Source organism: Solanum stenotomum, chromosome 8 (assembly GCF_019186545.1).
Source record: "Solanum stenotomum isolate F172 chromosome 8, ASM1918654v1, whole genome shotgun sequence".
Taxonomy (NCBI): Eukaryota; Viridiplantae; Streptophyta; class Magnoliopsida; order Solanales; family Solanaceae; genus Solanum; species Solanum stenotomum.
In genome coordinates this window covers 25457417-25481920 of record NC_064289.1, presented here as the reverse complement: position 1 = coordinate 25481920, position 24504 = coordinate 25457417, and the positions used below count along the sequence as shown (strand labels likewise).

Here is a 24504-nt window from a genome sequence, read left to right as displayed (position 1 = left end):
TTGTACTATTATATATTGATAAGTTAAAAGCAAAACTCATCTTTTACATTCTGCATCAACTTGAAATAAATTAACATTCTGGCATTGAGTCGTTTGGGAGCGACTGCTGAAATTGAAAAATAAAGCTTTACATACATGAAAAACAAGACAAACATACTATACTGCAGAGCTTTTCACAATGACTTACAAGCTATCTCTCTACATTAGATGAAAAGTAATGGCATCTATCATTTACAATGAATTGATTACTTTTCTTACAGGAAGAGAACAGAGATTTCAAGTGTTTTGACAAGGAGACGATTATATATTGAGGAATCTAGTAATACAACACATCTATAGAACTTCCAATTATATATTTCAGTTGGAACTTTAGCCGCCTTGGGGAAAAAATTTACAGGATCAACTTAAATCTGCTGCTGAGCCTTAGCTTTGCTTTTGTAATTTACATTCCAGATGATGTCCGGTTTACTCTTTGCGCACCCAGTTTAGGAGCTGCAGGTTTGGTTCCTCGGCCTCGCCCAATTGAAGGCCTTGCTGAGGAAGTTGGCACAGGAGCTGCAATAGCAGCCCAGGGGTCATTGTCATCAAATGCTCCACTTCTTTTCACATTCAAAGGCTTAGACGAAGGAGCTGGGGCTGCTATGGCAGCCCAAGGATCCTCATCGTCAACCGTTTTGTTTGCTCTCGAGTTTGATGGCTGAGAAGTTGCTCTTGGAGCAGGAACAGCTACAGAACCCCACAAATCTTCATCATTATCTTTACTCATCTTAGGAGTGGTTTTACCCCGCAAACCAGTACCTACCACAAACATTAAAGAAAAGAAATTATACTTGACCTGACAATCAAATGATATGATCTGCTTACTATTTCTAGTCTTTATTTTCTTTTAATTCCTTCATTATGGCTCTCTAGGGTGGGTTGTGTGGAAGGAGGGTACGGGAAAGGGAGAGCATTGCCAGAATCAGTTAAAAAAATTAAGTTTCCTATGAGCAATCAGACAACCTATAATTATGAATTGCAGCAGTAGAGATCCTCCCAGTCATACACAAGTTGATACCCAGCCAACCCCCACTGATCTTGGATCTTGCCATTTGTTACACACGAATCAATGAATTGCAATCTTCCTAGAGACATATATATTAGATGGAAGCATTTGTTTACACTCAAATTTACCAGGCATTCTACCTTGTGGTTTTGGTTGAGAGACAGGACGCCTTTGAGCAGCTTGAATATTTGCAAGAGAAGGAGATGGTTTTGGTTCTTCTTGTGGATTGATGCCATCCCAACCATCTTTGTCACTATCATGACCCTCATGAATTCCACTTTCAAGTTCTCCCCATCCATCAGATGATGCTGGGGATACAGGAATAGGATGATCTGCAACATCTGCTCCAGAACTTATATGGACTGGTTTTATACTTGCACTATCTGCAACTACGTGATATGAAGAAACCAATATCAATAACAAATCCGGAGACAAAAGGCATCCTCATAAGCATTAAACTCATTTTGAAAAGCAACGTGACAATAATCTCAGTTATCCACTAACGGAAGTAGCATAATGCAAAGGAAACAAGTTGGTAAGAATCATACTTGAGCTAGCATCGGAGACTGCAGACGCAAGAGGCACACTAGAAATAGCTGGAGCATTGGGATTCTGTTCAGAGGTTTTGCCTCCTTTAAGCGTCAGTGAGCTCATAGCCCAGCTGCATCAAAGCAATGAAGGCATATTGAAGTAGACAAGAAAGAAAAATGCAAACTGAATAAAGGAAAAGGAAAATCACACAGCTTCAATCACAGTGAACAGACTTCAAAAACATTAGCCATTCCTATTAATAATTCCTCAATAAAATACTCTAATACACAATCAACGCCCTTCAAATTGCCATAATCACAGGAAATACAAGTTAACAGATAGGTTTCAGCCATAATTATGGCCAAATTCAGGAAAATAAGCTTTAAATTTTGATTTTTTCAGCTTCTTGCCAAATCAGTGTTGTGGTGGTCAAATGTTGAAGTAGCAGCAAAAATATAGAACAGAAGTATACCCAAGCAAACCCGCATTTCCCGGAATTGATGAAGTTCCCATGCTTGTAGTGCTGGTATCTCCGGTGCTCGTCTGTATAAGCCCAAAAAAATATTATTATGCAAGCCCAGGGAAAGGGAGGAAGAAAAAGAGATTCACATACAAGTGGAAATGCAACAAAGATCAGAAATGGGGCACTGATGGGAGAAAAGAATGACTACCACGAAAAGGACAATTTAAACATGTAGAAAATTCATGCAAGCAAGCAAGAAAGCAACGAATAAGTATCTTAACAGCAGTAATATATGTTGATCATACCCAAAATGCCCACTAATGTGGTAAAAGGTTAGATTTGAAGAAAACAAACCAACAAGACACCTAAGTTGAACACAAGAAAATATTTTCTGAATAGATGCAGAAAATGTTCAAAAAGTTTGTTAAATTAGGTCTTGGTCCTAACTCACACCTAGGGGTGTCAAAATTAGTCCAAATATAGGTAATCCGCCTAGAATTTATGAGTTGGGCTCAAGATAATTTGAATTGGGTCAATCTCAACTCATTCAAGCCGTAATCATTTAAAAAGAATCTTCAATTGAGCCCAATTCAATCTCCAATTTCAACCCGTTTCAAGACTCTTTATTTGCAGTGGTATAATGTATGTTTCCATATTAAAAGGTATGAATTACTATCTATTTCATATCTTCTAGGATTTATTCCATTTGTAACTTATTTTTTTTTATTTCCTTGAGTTGAAATTCAAATCGTGGTTACAAAAAGTAAATAACAATATGTTAAAATTATTGAGATTAAGCGGATCAAATAGGATGGGTCATGACTCAACCCAATTTTTAGCTCATTTGAGCCCATAGTAAATTTGGGCGGGTCATAACCAACCCGATTTCTATTTCAATCAATTTTTGTATCTCCAATTTCAACCCAACCCACCCAGTTGACATCCCTACTCACACCCCAAAAGCTAGCTCATGAGGGAAGGATTGCTCAAGTACATATAAGCAGACCACCAATCCATTCCCAACAAATGTGGGACTTTTTAACCCACTCTAATACCCCCCTTTCACGCGTAGGCCCAACTGGAGCGTGGAACGGGAGCCCAAATAGGGATGGACCCGACTTTGGTAAACATATGACACTTGGGCCTAACTCAACCTCGAAATCTAGCTCATGAGGGGAGGACTGTCCAAGTCCATATAAGCAAACCACCTGTCAATTCCCCAACCAATGTGGTACTTTAACCCACTCTAACAAAGCTGAAGGCAGTCTAATGTCAAAGTTTATCCAAGTAAACCGGGAAAAGCTCCCACAAATGGAAGAACTATACTGCCCCACCGAGCAGTTAATTATCACATGGATTAACAAGTAGAATTGTTGCTCTTTCAGATAAGAACAGGGGCAGTCTATGTCTGCTGAAGCAGTTCATGACTTCAAAGGGGTAAAAGACCTTTTCCTTTTTTTATCCTTTGTGTGGCTATGCCAAAGTTACCCAACAAGGTAATACCATCTATTGATCTCTCATCAGAGCTTCACAGAAAGAAGCTTTAAAACTCAAGACTATTATGTGGAGAACATATGTGCACGAAATAAAAATCAAGAAGAATATATACCTTGTCATGGTGCTGCTTGACTATTTGCAAAAATTGGTCAACTGCTTGGAATGCTTTTTGACGAACATCGCTGTTTCATCGAAAAGGGGGCAGTGAAAGTGCAGACGCAAAGTATCATCAAGCAGATAAACATCAAATAATCTTCACCATCATCTGGGCAAAGGAAAACAAATATTCCACACAAATACTCCCTCCACCCAATTCATACTCTTCCTACTCTGAGACATTCCAAAGATGGTTTTGACAGCATTGCATTAATTATATTCTTTTAACGATTCAACTTAATCTTACTCTTCAACTAATTTTCTTTATATGAAATGTTTTTTTTATCAACTTAACTTTTCAATCATTAACCTCATATCCTTAAACTGCCACTAATATAAGACAACAGTCAAACTAGTGGAACAGAGATAGTAGAAAAGGCGGAAACTGTTTTGGAATACCATATTAGAAGTTTCTGTAGTTCAGTTTTGCTTGGCACTAGCACACGCTAGAGGTTCGCAAAGTAAACAAATCAAAACGTTCCTTTTGATAACCAACAAAACCATTGTTCCAGGCTTCCAGATTCAGAACTTGGTGGATAATATACCAGGTCCTCTACTGCAAATATGTGTTACTTTCTTAAAGTTCACCCATTACAGCAATGTCTATAAGCATCTAGACAGCCAAAGAACAAATAATTGTGACACTAATTCAGATTGGAGAACTGACTCAATCAGCCTAACATTAAGCATCCACAAATGAAACAAGCAATCACAGCACTGCAATTAGCTTTACATATTCCGGGAGAGAGAAAATGCTCCCAGTTACTAGTTTCAAGGTAAATTTTTAGTTCAGTTTCTGAGCACATCCAGTCAACTCTAACGAAGATCTCACGTTGGAGCTGTGTTTTTGCCAATCATTTCACTAGTGACTGCCATAATACTCTGGTTGGAGGTATTTAGTATGGAGAACAGAATGTATTTCATTTCGGGGTGGGGAAGGATTATGATCTAACTGTGTGTAGTACTGATTCAGAGATATGGTTTGAGTGTAGCAAGAACTTGATGTGAAGGATGGCAATCAGCAGGAAGATATTCCTTAGAATATGCCAGTCAATGCAAAGTGTGTCAGAGAACCATGAGAATGTCTTCAAATGGGAAAACAGGGACCACCTTGCAAGTTTTTTTTTCCTCTCAGAAGTTCAATAACTATGGCCGTTATTTGAGTGCGGCTGCAGTACAGCGACAAAGAAGTTCAGTTATTATTGTACCAGAGAATGCATTTAATGCAGGTTCGAAGGATGTAGCAACAAACATGGCAGGTTTCACTACTAAAAGAACATTAATTACATGTGAGAGAACAACTACTACAAATAGAAAGCAAAATGAGTGCTGAAGGAACTTATATTGAGGCATTGGCCAGAAGCAAATGGAAGATCAATGATAAGATACAGGTCATGTAGTCAACTGGGAAACCCATCAGAGTTGAAGGAGCTACCTATCCTTTGAAATCAGATCTCCTGAGAAGATGCATGGTTGGAAGATTCATCGGCAAATATGAAAATCCAACTCATGATGCAGTGTAGATGGATTTACAACAAAGGGAAGGATGCTTATGGTGTTCAGGTGTAAGACATGAATATTTTCCAATTTTGATTCAAGTTTCTGAAGAGGAAGATGGAGGAAGATATTTTGGTTAGTGAATGGAGATGGCCGCAAAGCACCTTGGAATTAAATTGGTGGAAACCGGCGTCTGGATGCATTCCGACTGTTAAAATCTATGATTGGGTTTGGATCAGAGTTTTGGGGCTACCGCTTTTTTTATGGAACCAGAAAATCATGAAGGAGAGATAGGTGAGAAATCTAATGGTTAGCTGGAGAAGGAAGAGATGGGACTCAAGAACCATCTCAGATGGACTTGAATCAGAGTAAAGAGTCCATTGGAGAATACTCTCCACACACTGGAGATTGAAAACAAAGGCATATATATCGTTTATACTTCTGATCTGGTGTGAGTCTCTGACAAGATTAGTTGAACTTCCGGTAGAAGATGGAGAAGGATCAGATTATTCTAGATGTGATAGATTCTAGATGAAAACACTGAAAGCAAGGATTAAGAAAACAATAAATGTAACTTGAAATCAGAAAAATACCAGTCTGGATCAATGGTATGTACGACAATATTAGGTAAAATTTTTGTTGCAATCTCTGTCATGTCATAATAAGAACTGGTAGCACTCAATGCCATGACACCTGCCAAAAAGAGTATTCACGTCCATTAATATGAAGAGAGGAAAAAGAGGAATAGAAATGGCAATCACGGTCATCACAAAATCAAAAGATTCTAAGCAGAAAATATCAACTCAAGAAGATTTATTCAGCTAATCAATATGAAGTAAAATGCAGAAAATATATGTTCCTACCTGCTCCTCTCGCAGGTGAAAATGTATCACGCAAGGCACGAACAGTGAACGCATTTATTAGAACTCTTTTCCTTGTCTACAAACAAAAAGGTCCATCAATTTCCATCTCTACAGAAAGAGGCCTTACAAAAGCATTTAAAAGGAACTGTAATAAAATCTGTCCATTAATTTTTTTAGTGTTACCAATATAAAGAAAGTGCTTTAGGCATTTGAAGAAGCACTTCACTGTTATGAATTCTGCACTTGTATGAGAATGAAACAATCAACTTCTTACCCCCTCGTTGAGGTAACTGGCAATGTTTCCAAGCAATATGGTTGTGTTCGTTCTAATTGCAGGTTCTTCATCAACCTAAATAAACAACAAATAGAAGAGCAAAAGACTGAAGCAAAGAAATTAGACACACAAGCAAAATTAGTAATTTTGCACCTAAGATGCATACCTGTAGCTTGGAGAGATACTTCAACAAAGATCCTGATATAGTGTGATGTGACAGCTACAATGAGAATTGGAAGGAACATCAGTTTGCAAGATCCTAGGAACAAACATAAGATGCAACTTCTTAACTGGTAAAGCATGAAGATTTCTAAACACCAATATATCCTTGTCAGATACCATAAAACAGATCAAGGGCTGGATATGTGCCAGAAACATATTGACCAACTTCTGATTTGTTTATGTTGAAACTATCATTAGCATATCTTTCAAAATGACTTTTTCAATGCAAAGATGACTTAATATATGATAATTTTAGTTTTCTAAAGGATGGAAACAAGAAGAAAGAAGTAAAAATAAAAGGATGAGAAAAGTGCATAACGTGAAGTTGATTTTTCACAATGCAACATGCACATTGTATGCCGATATCACATCTTCTATTACCAGAACTCACATTTTTTAATCCAGAATTCATTGTAGTACACAGTCCAATAACCATTCTCAAGACCATCAAATCTTACTTTATTTGTGGCAGTCCAGATAGGTAGTGACTTTTTTTTTTTTCTGTATAACCGAGAAATCCCCATGGGTTAGTGGCGCACGGTTTGAAATTCGGTGGATAATTGACCTGCCCCTTTAACCTTATCCACTACATGACTACAATATCAGGCTTGTACAAGGTTCAAACCCATGACGCGTGTCTAAACCACACATCGCATGATGCACTCATACCACTAAGCCAAGGCCCTGGGCATAGGTATAGTTGTTAGATGACCAATTAAGGAAATAAAGATGCTTAAGAGTGGCATGCCGATGCTTAGAATCAAGAATTATAGATTGCCCAGATCAAACTTCATGAGGAAAGAGTCAAATTATCAAGTAAATAAATGCTTCAGGTCAGGTAGCCAGTTGTAACTTGTATGTAAAAACATTTAATGATGAACCATCTATAAAACTTATCCCAAAAGTTGCCGCCAATTTGAAATAATAGGAAGTACAGGAGCTATAATAGAGAATGCATATACCTTAGGAGCTAATACAAGCATAGATTTAAGCGTCAACTCCCGAAGAAATGCAGATGTGTCAGAGAACCCAGTAGCCACATGCGTATACACCTGATCAGAATTATTATTAGCCATTCCCATGATCCAAGTGCCAGAGGTTTTTTCGGTTCTTGGACATGTGTGCTTTGAAAAGAGTAACTGTGTGCTTAAAAGTTAGTGACAAAGATGTATTCACTGGTCCCATACCTGCTCATCAACAATTTGTGAAGATAATGACTCTCCATACTGATCAATGTGCTGCAGTAGACTGACCCGGACAGCGCGATCATTGGAGGCGAAGAGTTTTACAATTGTCGGCAGAACCTATATTAGAGGTACAGGATTGATTAATAAGTTCTACGAAAAACCGAGAGAAGATGTGATCACTTTACTGGAATCAGAAAGGAACAGAAAAGATGGAAAGTGTTACCTTGACACTAAACTCCTCACTTGAAAGCCAAGAACCCATTTTTAATAACGCTGTTAAAGCAGGTGCAGCAGCAGAACCAAATTCTAATGCAGAAGCTAGCAAAGGAAGCAACTGCAACGAACATTGTTTAATTTTTTCATTTCAAACACAAGTCGCATTGAACCAAAATGTATTGTGCGATAAAAAATTGGGAATACCTTCTTCAGCACAATTTCACGAGGAAGTTGCTCTGCAAGATTTGGAAGCTTACGGAAGAAAGTGTCTTTTTCAACACTGTCTTTGAGATTAAGAATCTCCATGAACTGTATGGTCTCCAATAACTTGTTTTGGAAATATTCTGCCAATGTATGATTAGCAACTTCAGAGTCCGGCATGTAAATGATGCATTAGAAAGAGAAGAGTAATGATAACACCTCAAGGAAGACACAAATAAAAAAAAAACAAGAGTTGGAATAAACCCAGAGGAATAACTACAAAAGCATACCAGATGAGCAAAAGCAAATATTCTTCACAAGCTGAATGAACAATTGAAGAACCACCAAATTAAGAGGTATAAATAGGCCTAGCAAATATTGTTCACATGATGTATAAAAAATTGAAGCACCAGCTGATTAAGAGGTATATAAGTATATAACACAGGCATGAGCACCATAAGCTGATCAGTAAGACAAGTCAAATAACACTGATGTGATTTAGCTAGACTGAAGTCCAGAAGAAATACATCAGAGTTCAGGACTTGTCTAAAAGAGAAAATATAATAAGGATCAGAGAAGAAATAAAAATCCAGGGAGGAATAGAGAAATCTTGGAATGTAAGATGTATACACAGACCAGGTGAAAGAGTATGTATGCACAAATTCCACTTCCATTTAGCTATCAACATTAGCTATAAAGTTTTACAACGAGATGCCTCTGTGAGAAGGATAATAAGGAAAAAACAAAATTGACGAGGAAATGAAATAATTTACTTTCATGATAAATATCTAGGACCATACCATGTCAACCAATCTCTAAAAGCACTTTTTAACCATGAAAACAACACAACTAAAACAGAGGTTTCATGGGAGCTAGGGGAAATAAGTTGACCTTTTCTTCAAAAGAAGTAGTGGAAGGTAGGAAGGATGAAAGAATCACAACAGACTACAAATACTTTATTATCAAAAAAAACAGACTACAAATACTATATTCCACCTCCAGGAAACTTTGATTTACTGATCAAAGATACGTAATAGCTAGGCATTTGCCCATTTCTAAAACGAACAAACCCACTTCTCTGTGAGTCTCTCTTTGGAAAGAATCGACTCAGAAGCAAGATAAAACATAGTATCAAACATATCTAGAGCTAATATCTACAGTTAGAAAGACTTAATCCAAACCACCACAACAACTATATCATGTGTAACATATATCGATGCAGATTAAGCAATCATTACATTTATCCGAAAAATAAGTTAACTTTGACTTAATAGTGATACCATCTGCAAATCGGAAAGCTAGAGAAGGAAATTTAAACAACAAACTCAAATTAAAACAAGGATACTTACCACCATTCTCCAGAAGTTTTGATGAATTCAATCTGCGAGCAGGGGTAGAACTTAAGAGACGTTGATAATCTGGAAGTAGAGACTGTGAGACAGGAACATAAGCCAATTGTGACAGATACAAGAATGTAGCTAGAATAGTCAAGAGAATGCAAATAAAAACCAGAAACTTAGCAGCAATACCTTTGGAATGGAAGCAGTATTACGCAGCTCCTCTGTTTTGCTCAACTTTGTACAAGAAAAGAGTTCATAGATAAGACAGCCTAATAATACCCAGGAGCAAAAGATTAGTTCATGGTGGAAGAAGAAAATTTAAGAACCAATGCAGCATTCCAAAGACTAACCAAAAGCTCTAACATCCATTTACATCCAAAAATTGTGACCCCCTTCCAAGTAAATAAAAAAAAAAAAAGACAAACCCAAAATGCATCACAACGATGATCTGAAAATGGGTATGGAGTTTAGTCATTAGCTAAGAAAAGGTTGATAGTGTGAATGCTTTCTAGTTTTTCTACACAAAGGAAATGAAAAGGCCAGAAACATTGACAGGGTCCCACCAGAACAAACAGTGTTCAAATGCCCAAATGTGAAACCTAATTATAGAACAACAACATACCCAGTGAAATCCCACTAAATGGGATATGGGAGGGCAAAGTGTACGTAGACCTTACCACTACCTCGTGGAGGTAGAGAGGCTGTTTCCGAAAAAACTAATTATAGAAACATAAACTAAATGCCCGAATGTGAAACCTAATTATAGAAACATAAACTAATGACAAGAAAGCTTGTATTCTTATAATGATATTTTTAACAAACTAAAGAAGATGTCCAACTTGCCCATCTAAAACCAAAGATACAGTGACTAACCCAAACCCCAAGAATCTATAGCCCAAGCTGGAGATTTTCTTATTGCCGCCCACTCAGACTTGAGTAGCTCCATGGGTTTGTACTGTGCACCAATAAGCCAATCATATTGCTGAAAACAAAAACAAAAGGTAAAAAGTATATAAATTTATAAAGATCATTCACTAAGCGGCATAACAAACGGGAGAGGGAATAGCATTAACTCATCAGACTGCAGAATGGATGATGCTGCGACAATATATGAGATAGTAATGTAGTCCACCCAGCAAAAACAAAACAATTGAAGAAGAAAAGAACAGCACAGCTATAGATCTTTCTTTTATAATTAAGAAATCCCAGAGGGCCAGTTGACTTGTAAAGTTCTCTTCGGATGTGCTTTTGCAGAAGCATTTCCTTTATGCTGGTTTTTTCTTTGCTTTACGTCAATAAAATACTTACTTTTCTGATCAGAAAAAAAAAATCCCCGAGTGCCAGTGGCTCACAGTTTAAAAATAACAACCCAGCTATTTTTCAAACACTAAAACGTAGCATAAGACAAAAAATAAAATCAGTGTTACAGCACAATTTGGTCAATAAAATCAATGTGATCAGAGAAAATTGCAAAAGAAAGAAATTTACAGTTCTTTTAAGAGGAAAATTGAAAAAGATAAACTTAAGGATAATTAGTTCATTATGTACTTTACTTGAACAGAAGAAAGTAAGTAGCTAACAAGTGGCGGCGTCTGGAAAGATCCCTTGTTATTTCGTTCAGAACATAAATTGAGATAATATGATATGAAAACTTAAAAAGAACTTTTGTTCACTAATCTAACCCAGAAGCAGAGGTGACTAATAAGTTACCAGCATTGGTCCAACAGAAGACTCATTATTCCCATCGAATTCCGAAAGAACATCAAAGGCATGCAACTTCCAGTCTAGAGTTTGAGTAACGACAACACTAGCCAGGCAAACATTACCATGAACCTGCAGCAATAAATCACAATCTGAAACAATCCATCAAACCAAGAGAAATCAGATAGTTTTTTTCTTTTTTTTTGGGGAGGGGGGGGNGGGGGGGGGGGGGGCTCACAGCAAGGACCAACGGTGGAGATTGAGGCAGATGATGGTCCCCCAGCTTTTTACTTTTTTTTCACATTTAAATCTCTAAAAGTCTGCCTATTTTTTAATTTTCCTTGAAAAATGGATACCCTAGTGTCTTTATGTCCAATTTCAGTATAAGTTGGCCCATCTTCCAAAATCCAGGTTCTGCCATGTCCAAGGACTAAATTATGGAGATTGAGTATACAACAAATGCATCTAAACATCTTATGTACAAAGCTACTGCAGTCTGTTTGCAGTAAGCTGTAGAATTAGAACTGTTTTGTTTCTTTTTTAGAGATAGGAAGTCTGCTCCTGTCTGGTTTTGTAATATTCCAATTGGTATCAATAATTTTGTTTACCAAAACTAGAAGTTACCCAAGTTCAAAAAAAAATTGTTCACCAAAAATAAATAAACAAACCTATGGAGCAATATCTTATTTAGCAAATAGTCAAAACTTCCAAATCACTTCCAGAGAATATAGCTAAATGTGATCTTCAACATGGAAAGCAAATCCATTCCATTAGATATTTACTTACAAGTTTGCAGTCATTATTCAAGAAGCTCACAGCTTTTGCTATTCGATGCAATCCCCATGCGTAATACTCATCTCTGCCACATATGGTGAGATGCATTAAACAGATGTTGTCAAAAGTAAATAACACACTGAAGAGACATGAGAATCACAGTGATATCTTAGGGTGTGTTCATATGAAGGAAATGTGTTTCCGGAAAAAAGGTGGGTTTCTTTCATATTTTCTTATGTTTGGTAGGTAAGCAAAAATATTGTTCTCTAGACAAATAGTAAGGGAGGTGGGTGTGGTCGTGTGGAGGGCAGTGTTATCAAAAGCGAAAAGCGCAAAAAAGCTCTAAGGTCCGTGGGGGCTTTAAGCGCAAAGCGCAAATAAAGCGTGGGCTTTAAGCGCAAAGCGCAAATAAAGCGTGGGCTTTAATGAAAAAAGGCGCAAAGGGAGAAAAGAATACAAATATATATGTTTAGCCAAGACTAATAATTATAAATATGAATGACAAATATATGACCAAAGAAATTGAAAAAATATTATGATAAAGTGAAATATCAATTATTTAGTGTCACTTCTTCATAAGAGGCTCGTTGGCAAGAAAATGTTTGTCTTAGAACCTTGATGACAACACTGAAGCACACATAAAGCGAGGCGAAGCGCTCAACACGTTTTGAGCCTCGCTTTAGGGCTTAAGTGCGCTTAAAGCGCGCCTTTGATAACACTGGTGGAGGGTAGGGGTGTGGGGTGATGGAGGTGGGGGCTACGGGGAAGGGAGTGAAAATGAGTTATGTTGGAGGGTGGGGGGACACAATCAATGTGTGGAGCCTCTTGTATAACTTGTTTTCCCTACTTCCATTAGGGAAGTCATATTCCCATTTTTAAGTAGTTTTCCTAGAAAAAATATTTTCCATAAACTTTGACCAACCAAACATGGAAAATTGGAAAACATTGTCTTCTTTCCACCATATCGAACACACCCTTAGACGCCAAAGGATTTCCAAGATCAACCTGTCAAAGCATAATCACACACAAGCATACAACTAAACAGCCAACCAATCAGTATTTAAATCTCTCACAGCTACTCCAACAAAAAGAACCGCAAAATTTTGGTGTTTTTTACCCATTTCTTGGTAAAGTCTCCTAACTATATTTGAAAATGAACTGGTTATCCATTAAGAGAAAAAAAGTGTTCTTCTAGTTACGCTTAACAAATAATATCCATTGAGATGCACGCTTCAAAATTTTATTTGTTTTAACATCATTTGACCTCAATCCACCAAACTCACAAGAACTTTCACATCAAAGAAAAAGTAACTTGTCTGAAGATACTTCTTTTAAAACCGAGATATTCCCTAGAGCCAATGGTGCAAGGTCCGAAACTCGGTGGATAATGGGTCTACCCCTCTACACTTCTCCACTTATATACCAAGCTTTTTGTCTAAGACAGGGTTCAACCCGTGTGGTGAGCAAAACCGATGCATCAAGCATTGTGCTCTTGACACTAGACCAAAGCCTCAGGGGAGATACCTTTAGTCTGAAGATACCTAATTCACTTAAACCTACTTTTTAAAGTTAAAGAAAAATAACAAACTACTTCTTTCCCTTTCTTTTCAGCTTTCGCACAAATGAAATAAACTTGTGGAGACAAATCTTCCCCAATCTAACATTAAAGAGTATGTAATTTGAAGTATTGACTCAATTATGATAGTGCCAGATTTCTAATTTTAATTACCAATGCTACCTTACAAGTTAAAAGAAAAGGTATTGACTCAATAATCAGTCAAGGTGGAGGATTTGTGGCTTAGGTCGCAGGTTCAAGCCCCACACCATGCAAAACGAAGCCCGGTATTTAAGTGGAGAAGGGTAGAGGGGCGGGCCCATTATCCACCGAGTTTAGAAGGCTGTGATTGGTCCAAAGGGCGGGTCACAGACGGATTTCTCAATTATCAAAAAAAAAAAAAGTTTAAGATTAAAGAACACGGAGAGCAGATAATATTTATTGTAATGTTAAACCAAATCTTTTTCACAAATAATATTGTAATGGTTAACACAGATCTCTTTTGTGATTCATTGTGTCTTGCATCTCTGGCTATAATTATTTTGCATGTCCAAGTTAAATCATCTCCCCACTATGCCATACAGTTCACAACATTAATACTTCAAATAAATAGCATGAAACTTGAGCAAAAAGTGTAACCTACGTACACACAATGAGGAACACAAGAAGCCACTTCAATTGTTCATGATATTTTGATTTCCAAGGCCATAAGAAGAAGAATGATAAAAACATATGAAACAATTTGGGCAAGAAAATATGATAAGGGAAAGTTGCAAAAAAAAAAAAAAATCTCCCACTCCCTAGCGTCCTTAGAAATAGAATAAAATTCCAGTACAATATTTTTAAACACCAAAAAAAAAGGGCACTTTTAGCACTTCCTTTGTATAACCAAACAATCAGTGGTTAGCACTTTTGCCCCCAAGGCCTAGCTCAAGTGGCAAAAGGTGGAGGATTTGTGGCTTAGGTCGCAGGTTCAAGCCCCACACCATGCAAAGCGAAGCCCGGTATTTAAGTGGAGAAGGGTAGAGGGGCGGGCCCATTATCCACCGAGTTTAGAAGGCTGTGATTGGTCCAAGGGCGGGTCATAGACGGATTTCTCGGTTATCAAAAAATAAAAAAAAATAAAAAACATCTCAACATTTTTTTCCTGTAGGTCAACAGCTTAACCATTCTTTTGCATGGAAAATGTAACCTTGGTCAAAGAGGAGAAGCAACAACTTCTCAGAAAAATATCACTAGAAACGTGATTGTTGGTCTACATTCCTCGTGAATCTAGCTAGATGCCAATAAAAGATTATAGGTACTCATAAATTGCTGTTACTGTATGTCCCCATTATTGAAACACAGAGTCAAGAAATCAAGCATCTGAAATGTAGAGCAGAAAAGAAGCTAAAGTACATTCATACCTCTGGTTACCTTTTAATCCTAATTCCTTGAGCTTCTCCGAAAGTGGCATGACAGGTTCAGTAACAATATATATGGTAACCTTAGTAATAGAACCATCAAAAGTTTCTGCTTCAGTGCTGTAAAGAAATGACAAAATATTTGGATGCCTAACCTGAAAAAAAACAAACTGGCATTTAGAGGAACTCTGATGAAAAGGAGAAAAGAGTACTCCAAATACAAAACAATGCAAAGGGTAATTATACTCCCAATTTACAACCAATAATTAGCTTACAGTGCGAAGTCGCTTGACTCCATTTCTACCAGCAGCTAGATGTCCATCATTTGCATTACTCCCCGTAAGCGCAAATATTGAGACAGGAGCACCATCATCCTGTAAGAAGAGAGAAGATCAACTTCCCTATAGGCATGCAGGAAGGGATGACATTGCTTTTCTCTTCCATTTAGGGGATAAGGAAAAGATGAAAATTATGTGAAAATAGTACACACCTTTGCTAAGTATCTGGGTAAACTAAGCATAAAAGTGCTCTATATGCCATTGGTTCGTTCAAATATTAAAGCTAAGGGAATCTCACGAGTTACAATTCCATCAAATAAGGAATTGTTGTTACGATCAGTGCTGTCTAAGGCACGCTTAAAGTGCGCTTAAGCCCTGAAGCGAGGCTCAAAACGTGTTGAACGCTTTGCCGCGCTCAATGTGCGTTTCAGTATCGTCATTAGGTTCGAATTAATATTTTTTCTTGCTAATGAGCCTTTTCTGAAGAGGCAACACTAAACAATTGATATTTCACTTTATCGTAAAAAAAAAGTTCAGTTTCTTTGTTCATATTTGTCATTCGTGCTAAATACTATTAAGTCTCAGACTAAATCAATAAATTTGTAATTTTTTCTCTCTTTGTGCTTTTCTCCATTTAAGCCCATGTTTTACTTGTGCTTAAGCCCCTACGGACCTAAGAGCCTTTTTGTGCTTTTTGCTTTTAATAACATTGGTTACATTTCAATTTGTTTTAATAATGGGGACATATAGATTACATTTTAAATTGTTGTTGCTATATGTCCCATCATCAAGCTAAAGAAAAGTTACCTATGGATGGTTTCAGCCTTTCCGGAGAGGTAGAGATAGACCAAAGAAGTATTCGGGAGAGATGATTAGACGGGATAGCATGCAACTCCAACTCATCGAGGACATGACCTTAGATAGGAGGCTATGGAGGATATAGATTAGGGTATAAGGCAAGTAGGTAGTTGAGTAATGTCTAGTTGCTTGTTCATATTAGTAATCGTAGTATTGCTCCGGTAATTTCTTATCCTTCAATTTATGTTACTATTTGTTGTTTCTTGTACCTCGATTATCATATTGTTTTCTTATAGTTTATGTTCTCTTACTATTTGTTGTTTTGTTATTATTTGTGGTTTCTTGTACTTTTGTTACTTCTGTTACTTCTTTTTGGGACTACCTTTATTTATTTTTTTTGAAATGGTTCTTTTTGGGACTACTTTGGACTATTTTTCCTTGAGCTAAGGGTCTATCGGAAACAACTTCTGCACCTCTGAGGTAGGAGTAAGGTCTACGCAGACGTTGCCTCTCCAGATTGTAGGACTAGTATGTTGTTGTTGTTGTATCAAGCTAGAGAAACATTTTTTATGGCAAAGCAACAAGCATCGATCTGCATACTAGGTAAAAGTAGAACACATAGGAAGTAACTTCAAGAAAAAATTCATATAGGTGATATCAACTAATTGAGATTAAGGCTTAATCATGTCAAGATACTTCCTTTCGGTCCAGTTTTTGCAAGGATTATTTTTAGACTGTTTAGAGAAAGTATGCCGGTAGAAAACCAAGGGAAACTCTACTAATAGAGAAACCTAAACTACTGCATATTGGAATGAAGCGGGTACAAATGGGAGCGGAATGGGTGGTGAGGATTTGTATATCCATCCCCAACATGTTGAGGTACAGTTGTTGTTGTTGTTGTTATATAGCAACAAGGTTTGTGTTGCATAAAATATCCCTACTTATGAAGCTCACTTATTGAGTTGTTATTATTTGGCTCTACTTTACTCTTTTTTTACCATTACTTCTAAATGGAACAGGAGAAGAGACTGATGTGTTTGTTCCAGAGAATTTCATAAGAATAATCAAAATAATATCATCCACAGATTTTGGTTAAGTTCTTTTTGTAAAAATGGAAGGACATAAACAAAATAAAAAATTGAAAATTGTTGTAGTAATAAGTGATAGCCAGTAGCCACTCAGCAACAGCATAGATTCTTTTTAAACATTATAGAGGAACCTCTATATTACTACCATCTTTGGAAAAGATTTGGTTGCTACCATTATAAATATAGAGTAAAGTTTATGCCATGGTAGCAGAGAAAACAGTAGAAATTCTACAAATGAGTCAATCTCAGCTGTGTACCAATTAGAATGACAGTCATTCCATCAGTTGAGTTACATTGATGAATATGATTTCCAAAATGAACCAAGAACAGGAAACTATCCCCCAAAAACTGCCTACATGAAGAGAGTTTGGTATCTCATTGCATGAAACTAAAGAACCTGTGTTGAGATTAATGTCTTTGTTGATTAACAAACCCAAAAGTATTCTGTGAAGAAAGATGCAAAAGAGACAGGTCCATACTGCATGAGTCTTATGTGTTTTGGAAACTGCATATATGGTAAAGATTTTGTGCTGACATATTTTTAGAGGATATAGGAAATTATATTTATATTTTTCCTGTATTATTCATAAATATATGAGAGATGTTGACAAGATCTTCAGGGTAATTGCATTGGGAAGGAGATATTTTTGGGAAGCCGTGTCTGAAGAATCCTTCTGGTTGATCAATTTGATTTGATTTCAGTTTTCTTAACTGATAAGGATTTTCGGAATATATGGTTTCCTTGTTTATGTGCTTACTAACGAGAAAGAGTATACATTGTATACTTGCTGCAGGAAATCATCATTTGTACACATTGAGTTTGGGGGGGGGTCATGAGTTTACAAGTAACATGCAGTTCTTGGAAGATCTGACGACTACCATCTGAGAGTGTGAAGAACTATTCCCTTTTTAGTGTCTACACGTCGACTCCAGTCCAAGTCCAATTGTATTAGGCTTATTGAGTTGTAACAAGTTGCTTTTGAGAAGTACTATTAGGTTGCTGATGTTCTAGTGAAAAAAACAGTTGTAAAATATTTATAAGTTCTTATTGAAAAGAGCAATTGTTAGGTAGATTCCTGTAGTGATGAACTATTGTCGTGTCGTTGTTGCTCCAAGTCAGTGTGATTTGAGGGGATTGGCGTTGAGTGACTGTTGGCATCAAGGCTTAGATTTAAGTCTTAGGTTGCAAGGATTTTGTAATTAAAACTTAGGCTCATTGTGTTAGTGAAGTTTGGAGGTAAATCCTACTGGGTAATTTTTGCACCCTTTGAGCCAGGTAATTTTCCCATGTAAAAATCTATGTTCTTATTATTTTTGCAAATTTAGTATTTCTATTGCCAAACTGAACATACATAACAACCAGGTTCCCTAGTGGGGTTAGACAAATTTAAGTGGTAATGACAATTTGGTATAACTCAATTTCGGCCTCCCCCTCTTGAGTTATTAAGGTGCACCCAAACTAACCAGCTGGGTTTCTTCCTTTTGATAAGTTAAAAACTAAAAGACCATTTTCAAAGACCACATAAGGGGCTTGAAGATACTATTTAAGTGCTTTGCAATTTGATCATGCGTACTCTCAGTTCCACAAGTATAAAATGGTTTTCTGTACAAGTTAAATCAGATAAGATCTACCCAACTAGTTGTGACACCATGAACATAAATCTTGCACAAATCAGAAGATACTACAATAACTAACAGCCATGCTCCAAGTATAGTGGGATAGAGCATTTCTACTATGAATCACTCCAGCAGCTTACCTGTTGACACCTAAGAAGTAGTGAACTAACAGAAAATAAAGAACAAGTACACCCCTAACTCCCAAGTTCCCGATACCCGGTGGAATAGTCCAGGTTCACGCACACTGAGCTAGATACCACAGTCATTAAAAAAGAAGTTCCATCTAAAAATCACGGGAAAATGCAGAAGTACCCCCAACATATGTCCGAAATCCCAGAGACACACTTATACTATACTAAGGTCCCGTTACCCCCGAACTTATTTTATAAATAATTTTCTACCCCTTTTCGGCATACGTGGCACTATCTTCTGGGCCAAGTGCGTGTTGACAATTTTTTCAAGTTATTTGATTGATAGTGCCACGTAGGCCGAAAAGGGGTAGAAAATTATTTATAAAATAAGTTTGGGTAATAGGACCTTAGTATAGTATAAGTGTGTCTCTGGGATTTCGGGCATAGATTGGGGCTACTTATGCATTTTCCCAAAAATCACCAACTTTGCATAATTCAAAATTACATTACTTTCGTAGTCATCATCACACGAGCCAGCATAGAAAAGAGAATTATTCTTATTAAGCATATTCAAAAGCAAATGAGATAAATTCCATAGTTAAAACATAAACCTATCAATGAATGTTCAGCTGAGAGAAATGAAAAGGAGATAAGACTACACCAGGGAAAGCATCCAAGAGTAAAATAACGCATAATTGAGTATAGAAAGCCGGTGACAACTAACCTTGGAAGTGCCACGGTAGTGAACCCAAGATCCCCAAGCAGTGGAATAAGGTTCGCCGATGTTGTAAGGCAGATCCTTGAGTCCCGTCCCAGATCCACCGACGACGCCTTTCAAGAACTTGAACATCCTCTAACTTCCGATAAAACGGACCGATCTCCGATCAAGGGGCGAGTATTTGATCAGGCTGGTCAGCAACTGAAATTTGATGAACTACTAGGACTCTAGGAGTACTTGATTATGTGCTGCTGGTCACTCGTATGCTTACAGAAAAATATTTGTAAAAGTTTTGACTAGTACAAAAGAAATTAAAGGGAAAAGGGTCAAAATTGTTTTTGAATGCTCCAAAATGTGATTATTTTACTCTTCATTTGTAAATAGGTAAAAATTAAATAGATTTAAGCTAACTAATTATACATTTTATTAATATTTTAAAACTATTACCTAACATAATAATAATTTATAAAGCATAGTAATTCTTTGAATTTAAAACTTATTCCTTCGGTTGAACAGAGTTTTTTCGTACGAGCGATCTAGGCATTATCGAAGGAATTGCCGCAGGCTCAAGTATGGTAGGTTGCACTAGAATTCTCAGACACTCACACCTAGAATTGCAGTGCAATAGGCTAGGGCTGGTGAGCAACAAAAATAGTTCTAAGAGAGGATATCCAGTCTGATTGAGAGTGATGGTCGAGGAGATACTCAAGTTAAGGTGATTAGGCTACTTGCTATGCTTTTTTCTAGCAGGCCAGAGACAGGCTTTCAATGCAGTTATTATAGATATTATTTCATTTTTTTCATACACCAAGTACGGTATTATTTAATCCAGATTCTACTTACTCTTATGTGTGTATATATATATATATATATATATATATTTACGTGATTGTACTTTTTATGAAAAGAAAAGATGATTATATGAGGATGTGTATCGACAACAGGCATTTGAATAAGGTGGCAATCAAGAAAAAGTATCTTATACTTCGCATTGATAATGTATTCTACCAGCTTCAAGATGCATCAGTATTTTGAAGAATGACTTGAGAATTGAATACAAATAGTTAAAGATTAGGGCGAAAGATATCCCTATAAAGTTTTCAAGGATCATTATAACAATTATGAGTTCTTGGTTATGTCTTTTGGACTGACCATAACATTTTTTATGAATTTGATAAACAATGTGTTTGGGTGTTATTTAAATTTTTTTAACATTGTCTTCACCCACGACATAAGCTGCTTTATCAAGAAAATTAAGGCAATTCGAAATTGGGCTAATCTCACTTCACCCATAGAAACTCATAGTTTCATAGGTTTGACAGAATACCACACGCATTTGGTGGAAGGATTTTCATCTACTGGCCTCCATTGACACAAACGGGTGTGCTTTACAAATGGTCGAGTGTGTATGAGGCGAACTTCTAAAAAATTAAGATTTTATTTATCACAATTCTTGTATTGACATTGCTCATGGAGGGAGAGAGTTTTACTGTTTATTATGATGCTTTACATATTGACTTTTGGTAGTGTTTGATGCAAAAGGGCAAAGTTATATCTATGGCTCAAGATAATTGATAGTGAATAAGGAGAACTATACTGCTCATGATTTGGAGTTACCATTGATAACGTTTGAATTTAAGATTTGAAAACACTATCTTAAATCATAATAACCTTTAATATATATTCAATAAGAGAGATCTCAATTTGAGGTAACAGAGATGGTTGAAGTTGCTCCAAGATTATGCATAACTATTATGGCTCTCCCGAGCAAGTTAAGCTAATATGGCAATTGATGCCTTGAGTTGGAAGATAATGAGTAGAAGCAGCTGAAATTACAATATTTTTTATCACTATAATAAAGCTTAGGTGACGTAGCCGCACTTTTCGCAGTTGTGCAATTAACAAACTAAATTTGAATTTTTTTTTTTATGAATGTAGCTTAGATTGAGGAGACCAAAAAAAAAAAGCAACGTTCACATATAGCAAACACAAAATTCATATTTGTATGCTATAGCAAAATTTGCATAATTGCGCTCCATAGCAAACATATATATGTATAATTCGCTATACATATACAATTGAAAGCTATGTCTATTTCGCTATACATATATACAAAAAGAAGCAATTGTATAATTCGTTGGCTCCTCTTCAGATTTGTATAATTTCGCTGGCAGGCCATTTGTATAAATTGTTGTTAGCCTCTCGTTTGTATAAATCGTTGACAAAAATATTTGTATATCAAAAATCGCTCTCTCTTTCGCTTTATACAAACATAAATTATACATTATATTTGTATAATCTGTTTTCGTATAAAACGAGAAAGAGAGAAAGGCAAAAGAGAACTGGGCAGGGAAATATATGTATTGTATAATTATAAGTGTATAGGACGAAGATATATGTATTTGCATGTGTATATACAATTTTCTCTCGCTTTATACAAACATAAGCGCAATTTATACATTTCGTTTCTATTTGTATAAGCGAGAGAGGCGAGGGTGGCGAGCGAGATTTGGGAGAGTGGCGAGCGAGATCTGGGAGAGGGGAGAGAGGGGAACGAAAATATATGTATATATACAATTTCCTCTTGCTTTATACAAACACAAACACATTTTATACATTTGTGTTTGTATAAAAGCGAGAGAGGGCGAGCGAGACTGCCACCAAACGAGAGTGGCGAGCGAGATTCCACCACGGAAAGTGGCGAAAATAGCAATAGTTTGCTATAGGGTACAATTAAATCAAAGTTTATTTATAGCATTTAATTTGAATTAATAGTTTGCTATTATATACAATTTTCCCTAAACAAAATTTATATATGACCTTAAGTACTAAATTAATTAAATTACACCTATATCATAGAAAAATTTATAAACTAATTAAATCATAAGTATATATAGTTTATCTTCATGAAAAACTTAATAATTTATTGAAGAATGTTGTTTTTATAGGAAAAATGCATAACTACTCCCAATCTATGCCCGAAATCTCAGAGACACACTTATACTATACTAAGGTGGCATTTTCCCAGGCATAGGTTGGGGGGTTACTTATGCATTTTCCCTTTTTTATTTGTTGTGTAATTGAGTTTTGGTTAGCTATGGTAATGAAATTTTTTACCTCTTCAATAAGCTTGACCAAAATTTTGTTGTTACATTTATTAAATAGGCCTCAATACTTTAATGTACTTTAAGACAAATAAAAATAACACTAGGAAAAGTCATTCATGAAATTTGAATCAACTTGCTAGTTTGTACAAATTTCGTGAAGTGTAGACGTACGAAGATAGTTAATCTTGTTTAGTGTAATAATTGGTGTTAGATTATTTATTTTCTTACTTTTAGCTTTTATAATCATGAGTGATATATTATATATTTCTTGGAAAAAGGCATAAATTTCCTTTAAAATTTGTCAAGAAAATTCAATTACAAGCTTAAACTATTGTGACAATCTATTACACACCTGAATTACTTAAAAGTGAATTTATTTCCACCCCGACACACATACAACTAGTCACCTGAATTACTTGAAAGTGAATTTATTTCCATCCTGATACATATACAACCAGTTATATGATGAGAAGTATTTCACAATTGTGCCACATCATCACCATGTCAGTCACAACAACAATTATATTAGATTTTCAAAAAGAAAAGCATGTCAACCCAATTGCTTCTTCTTCCCTATACACCATCAAACCCACCATTAAATCACCACCATTGTTGTCATTATCACAAAACTCACATCTCCACCACTATAGATTTCACCTCCTACAACCAAATTCACTTATCGAAATCTTCCTACAATCATTGTCACCATAAAAACTGCAAACAACCATAGTAAATTTAACCAAATTCATCATTGAAATCACATCATCACAATTGCCATCATTGAAATTCATCACCATCATAACCACAAATTTCAGCATCCACCAACAAAATCACAAGAGTTTTATTGCCAATTATCAAAATTTAAAAAGTCATACCACCACTAATTTTATCTCCTATTACCAAACATACCACAAAAAATTATCACAATTATAAATTTCATTCAAGCTCAAAGAGCAAAATGGTAAAAAATAATAATCAAATAATGAAAGAAAATAAAATTATTTTGATAAGATAAAAGAATGAGAAGAGAGGTTGAATGATTGGAAGAAAAATCAGAAGTTGGAGGGTTGTCGATGGAGAATGGACTGTGTTTTCTTTTTTGATTCATTTACGCACTTTTTCTCTTTTCTTTTAATTCTTTTGCTATACCAACTTGAGGGTGGAAATAAATTCACTTTTAAGTAGTAAAGTTGTGTAATAGGTTGTCATAATAGTTTAAATGTGTAACTGAATTTTCGAGACAAGTTCAAGAAGAAACTTATGCCTTTTATTAGATTAGTCTATGTATTCTCAAGTTTAGTTTGATCATGCACTTATGATGCTTAATCAATTAACACCCTCAAGTTACTTTATCATGACAACAAAACTTCTCCATTCTACTGTCCTTAATTACTTGTCTTAATCTGACTTTAGCTATTAAATATTTTTATCTTCACCATAAATATTAGTTAAAAGCAAAATTTTAAAAAATAAAATATATCTTGCACATGAGTATAATAAATATGAGGATAAAAAAAATTGCTAAAACTTGGGACAAAGTAGAATTGTAATGCAAGCATTAAGTTGTTCATTATAGTGATATCAACAAATAAAGACTAACTAAAGTCAAGCAATCTTTGATTGTTAATTTGCATTGTGCATACACACATACATTGATGTTGTATAGCAGTTAGTGCCGAAGGTTGGTGTCAAGTATCAATTATTAATATGTTGGAGTAAATGAGAAGGCACCTGATGAAATCTACTATAAATTAGTCAAGTATCAATTATCTATGTTGATGCACAATGCCCGGCTTATGCAAACTTTCATCATAGTAGTCCAAAATGAACTCAAATGCATTA

General features: G+C 35.9%; 1 protein-coding gene across 1 annotated transcript; it reads right to left on the bottom strand.

Moving 5' to 3' along the window:
- Positions 1-132: 132 nt before the first annotated feature.
- On the bottom strand, positions 133-19823 carry LOC125872783 (uncharacterized). Its single transcript, XM_049553573.1, has 21 exons — positions 19562-19823; positions 15201-15299; positions 14929-15080; positions 11980-12052; positions 11203-11325; positions 10366-10474; positions 9682-9761; positions 9502-9583; positions 8156-8295; positions 7959-8069; positions 7736-7852; positions 7511-7600; positions 6493-6546; positions 6327-6401; positions 6053-6128; positions 5783-5882; positions 3649-3718; positions 2049-2119; positions 1594-1706; positions 1186-1434; positions 133-798 (listed from the first exon to the last, which is right to left on the bottom strand). The coding sequence occupies exons 1-21, from the start codon at positions 19685-19687 to the stop codon at positions 443-445; spliced, it is 2466 nt and encodes an 821-aa protein (XP_049409530.1). The 5' UTR covers positions 19688-19823; the 3' UTR covers positions 133-442.
- Positions 19824-24504: the final 4681 nt, after the last annotated feature.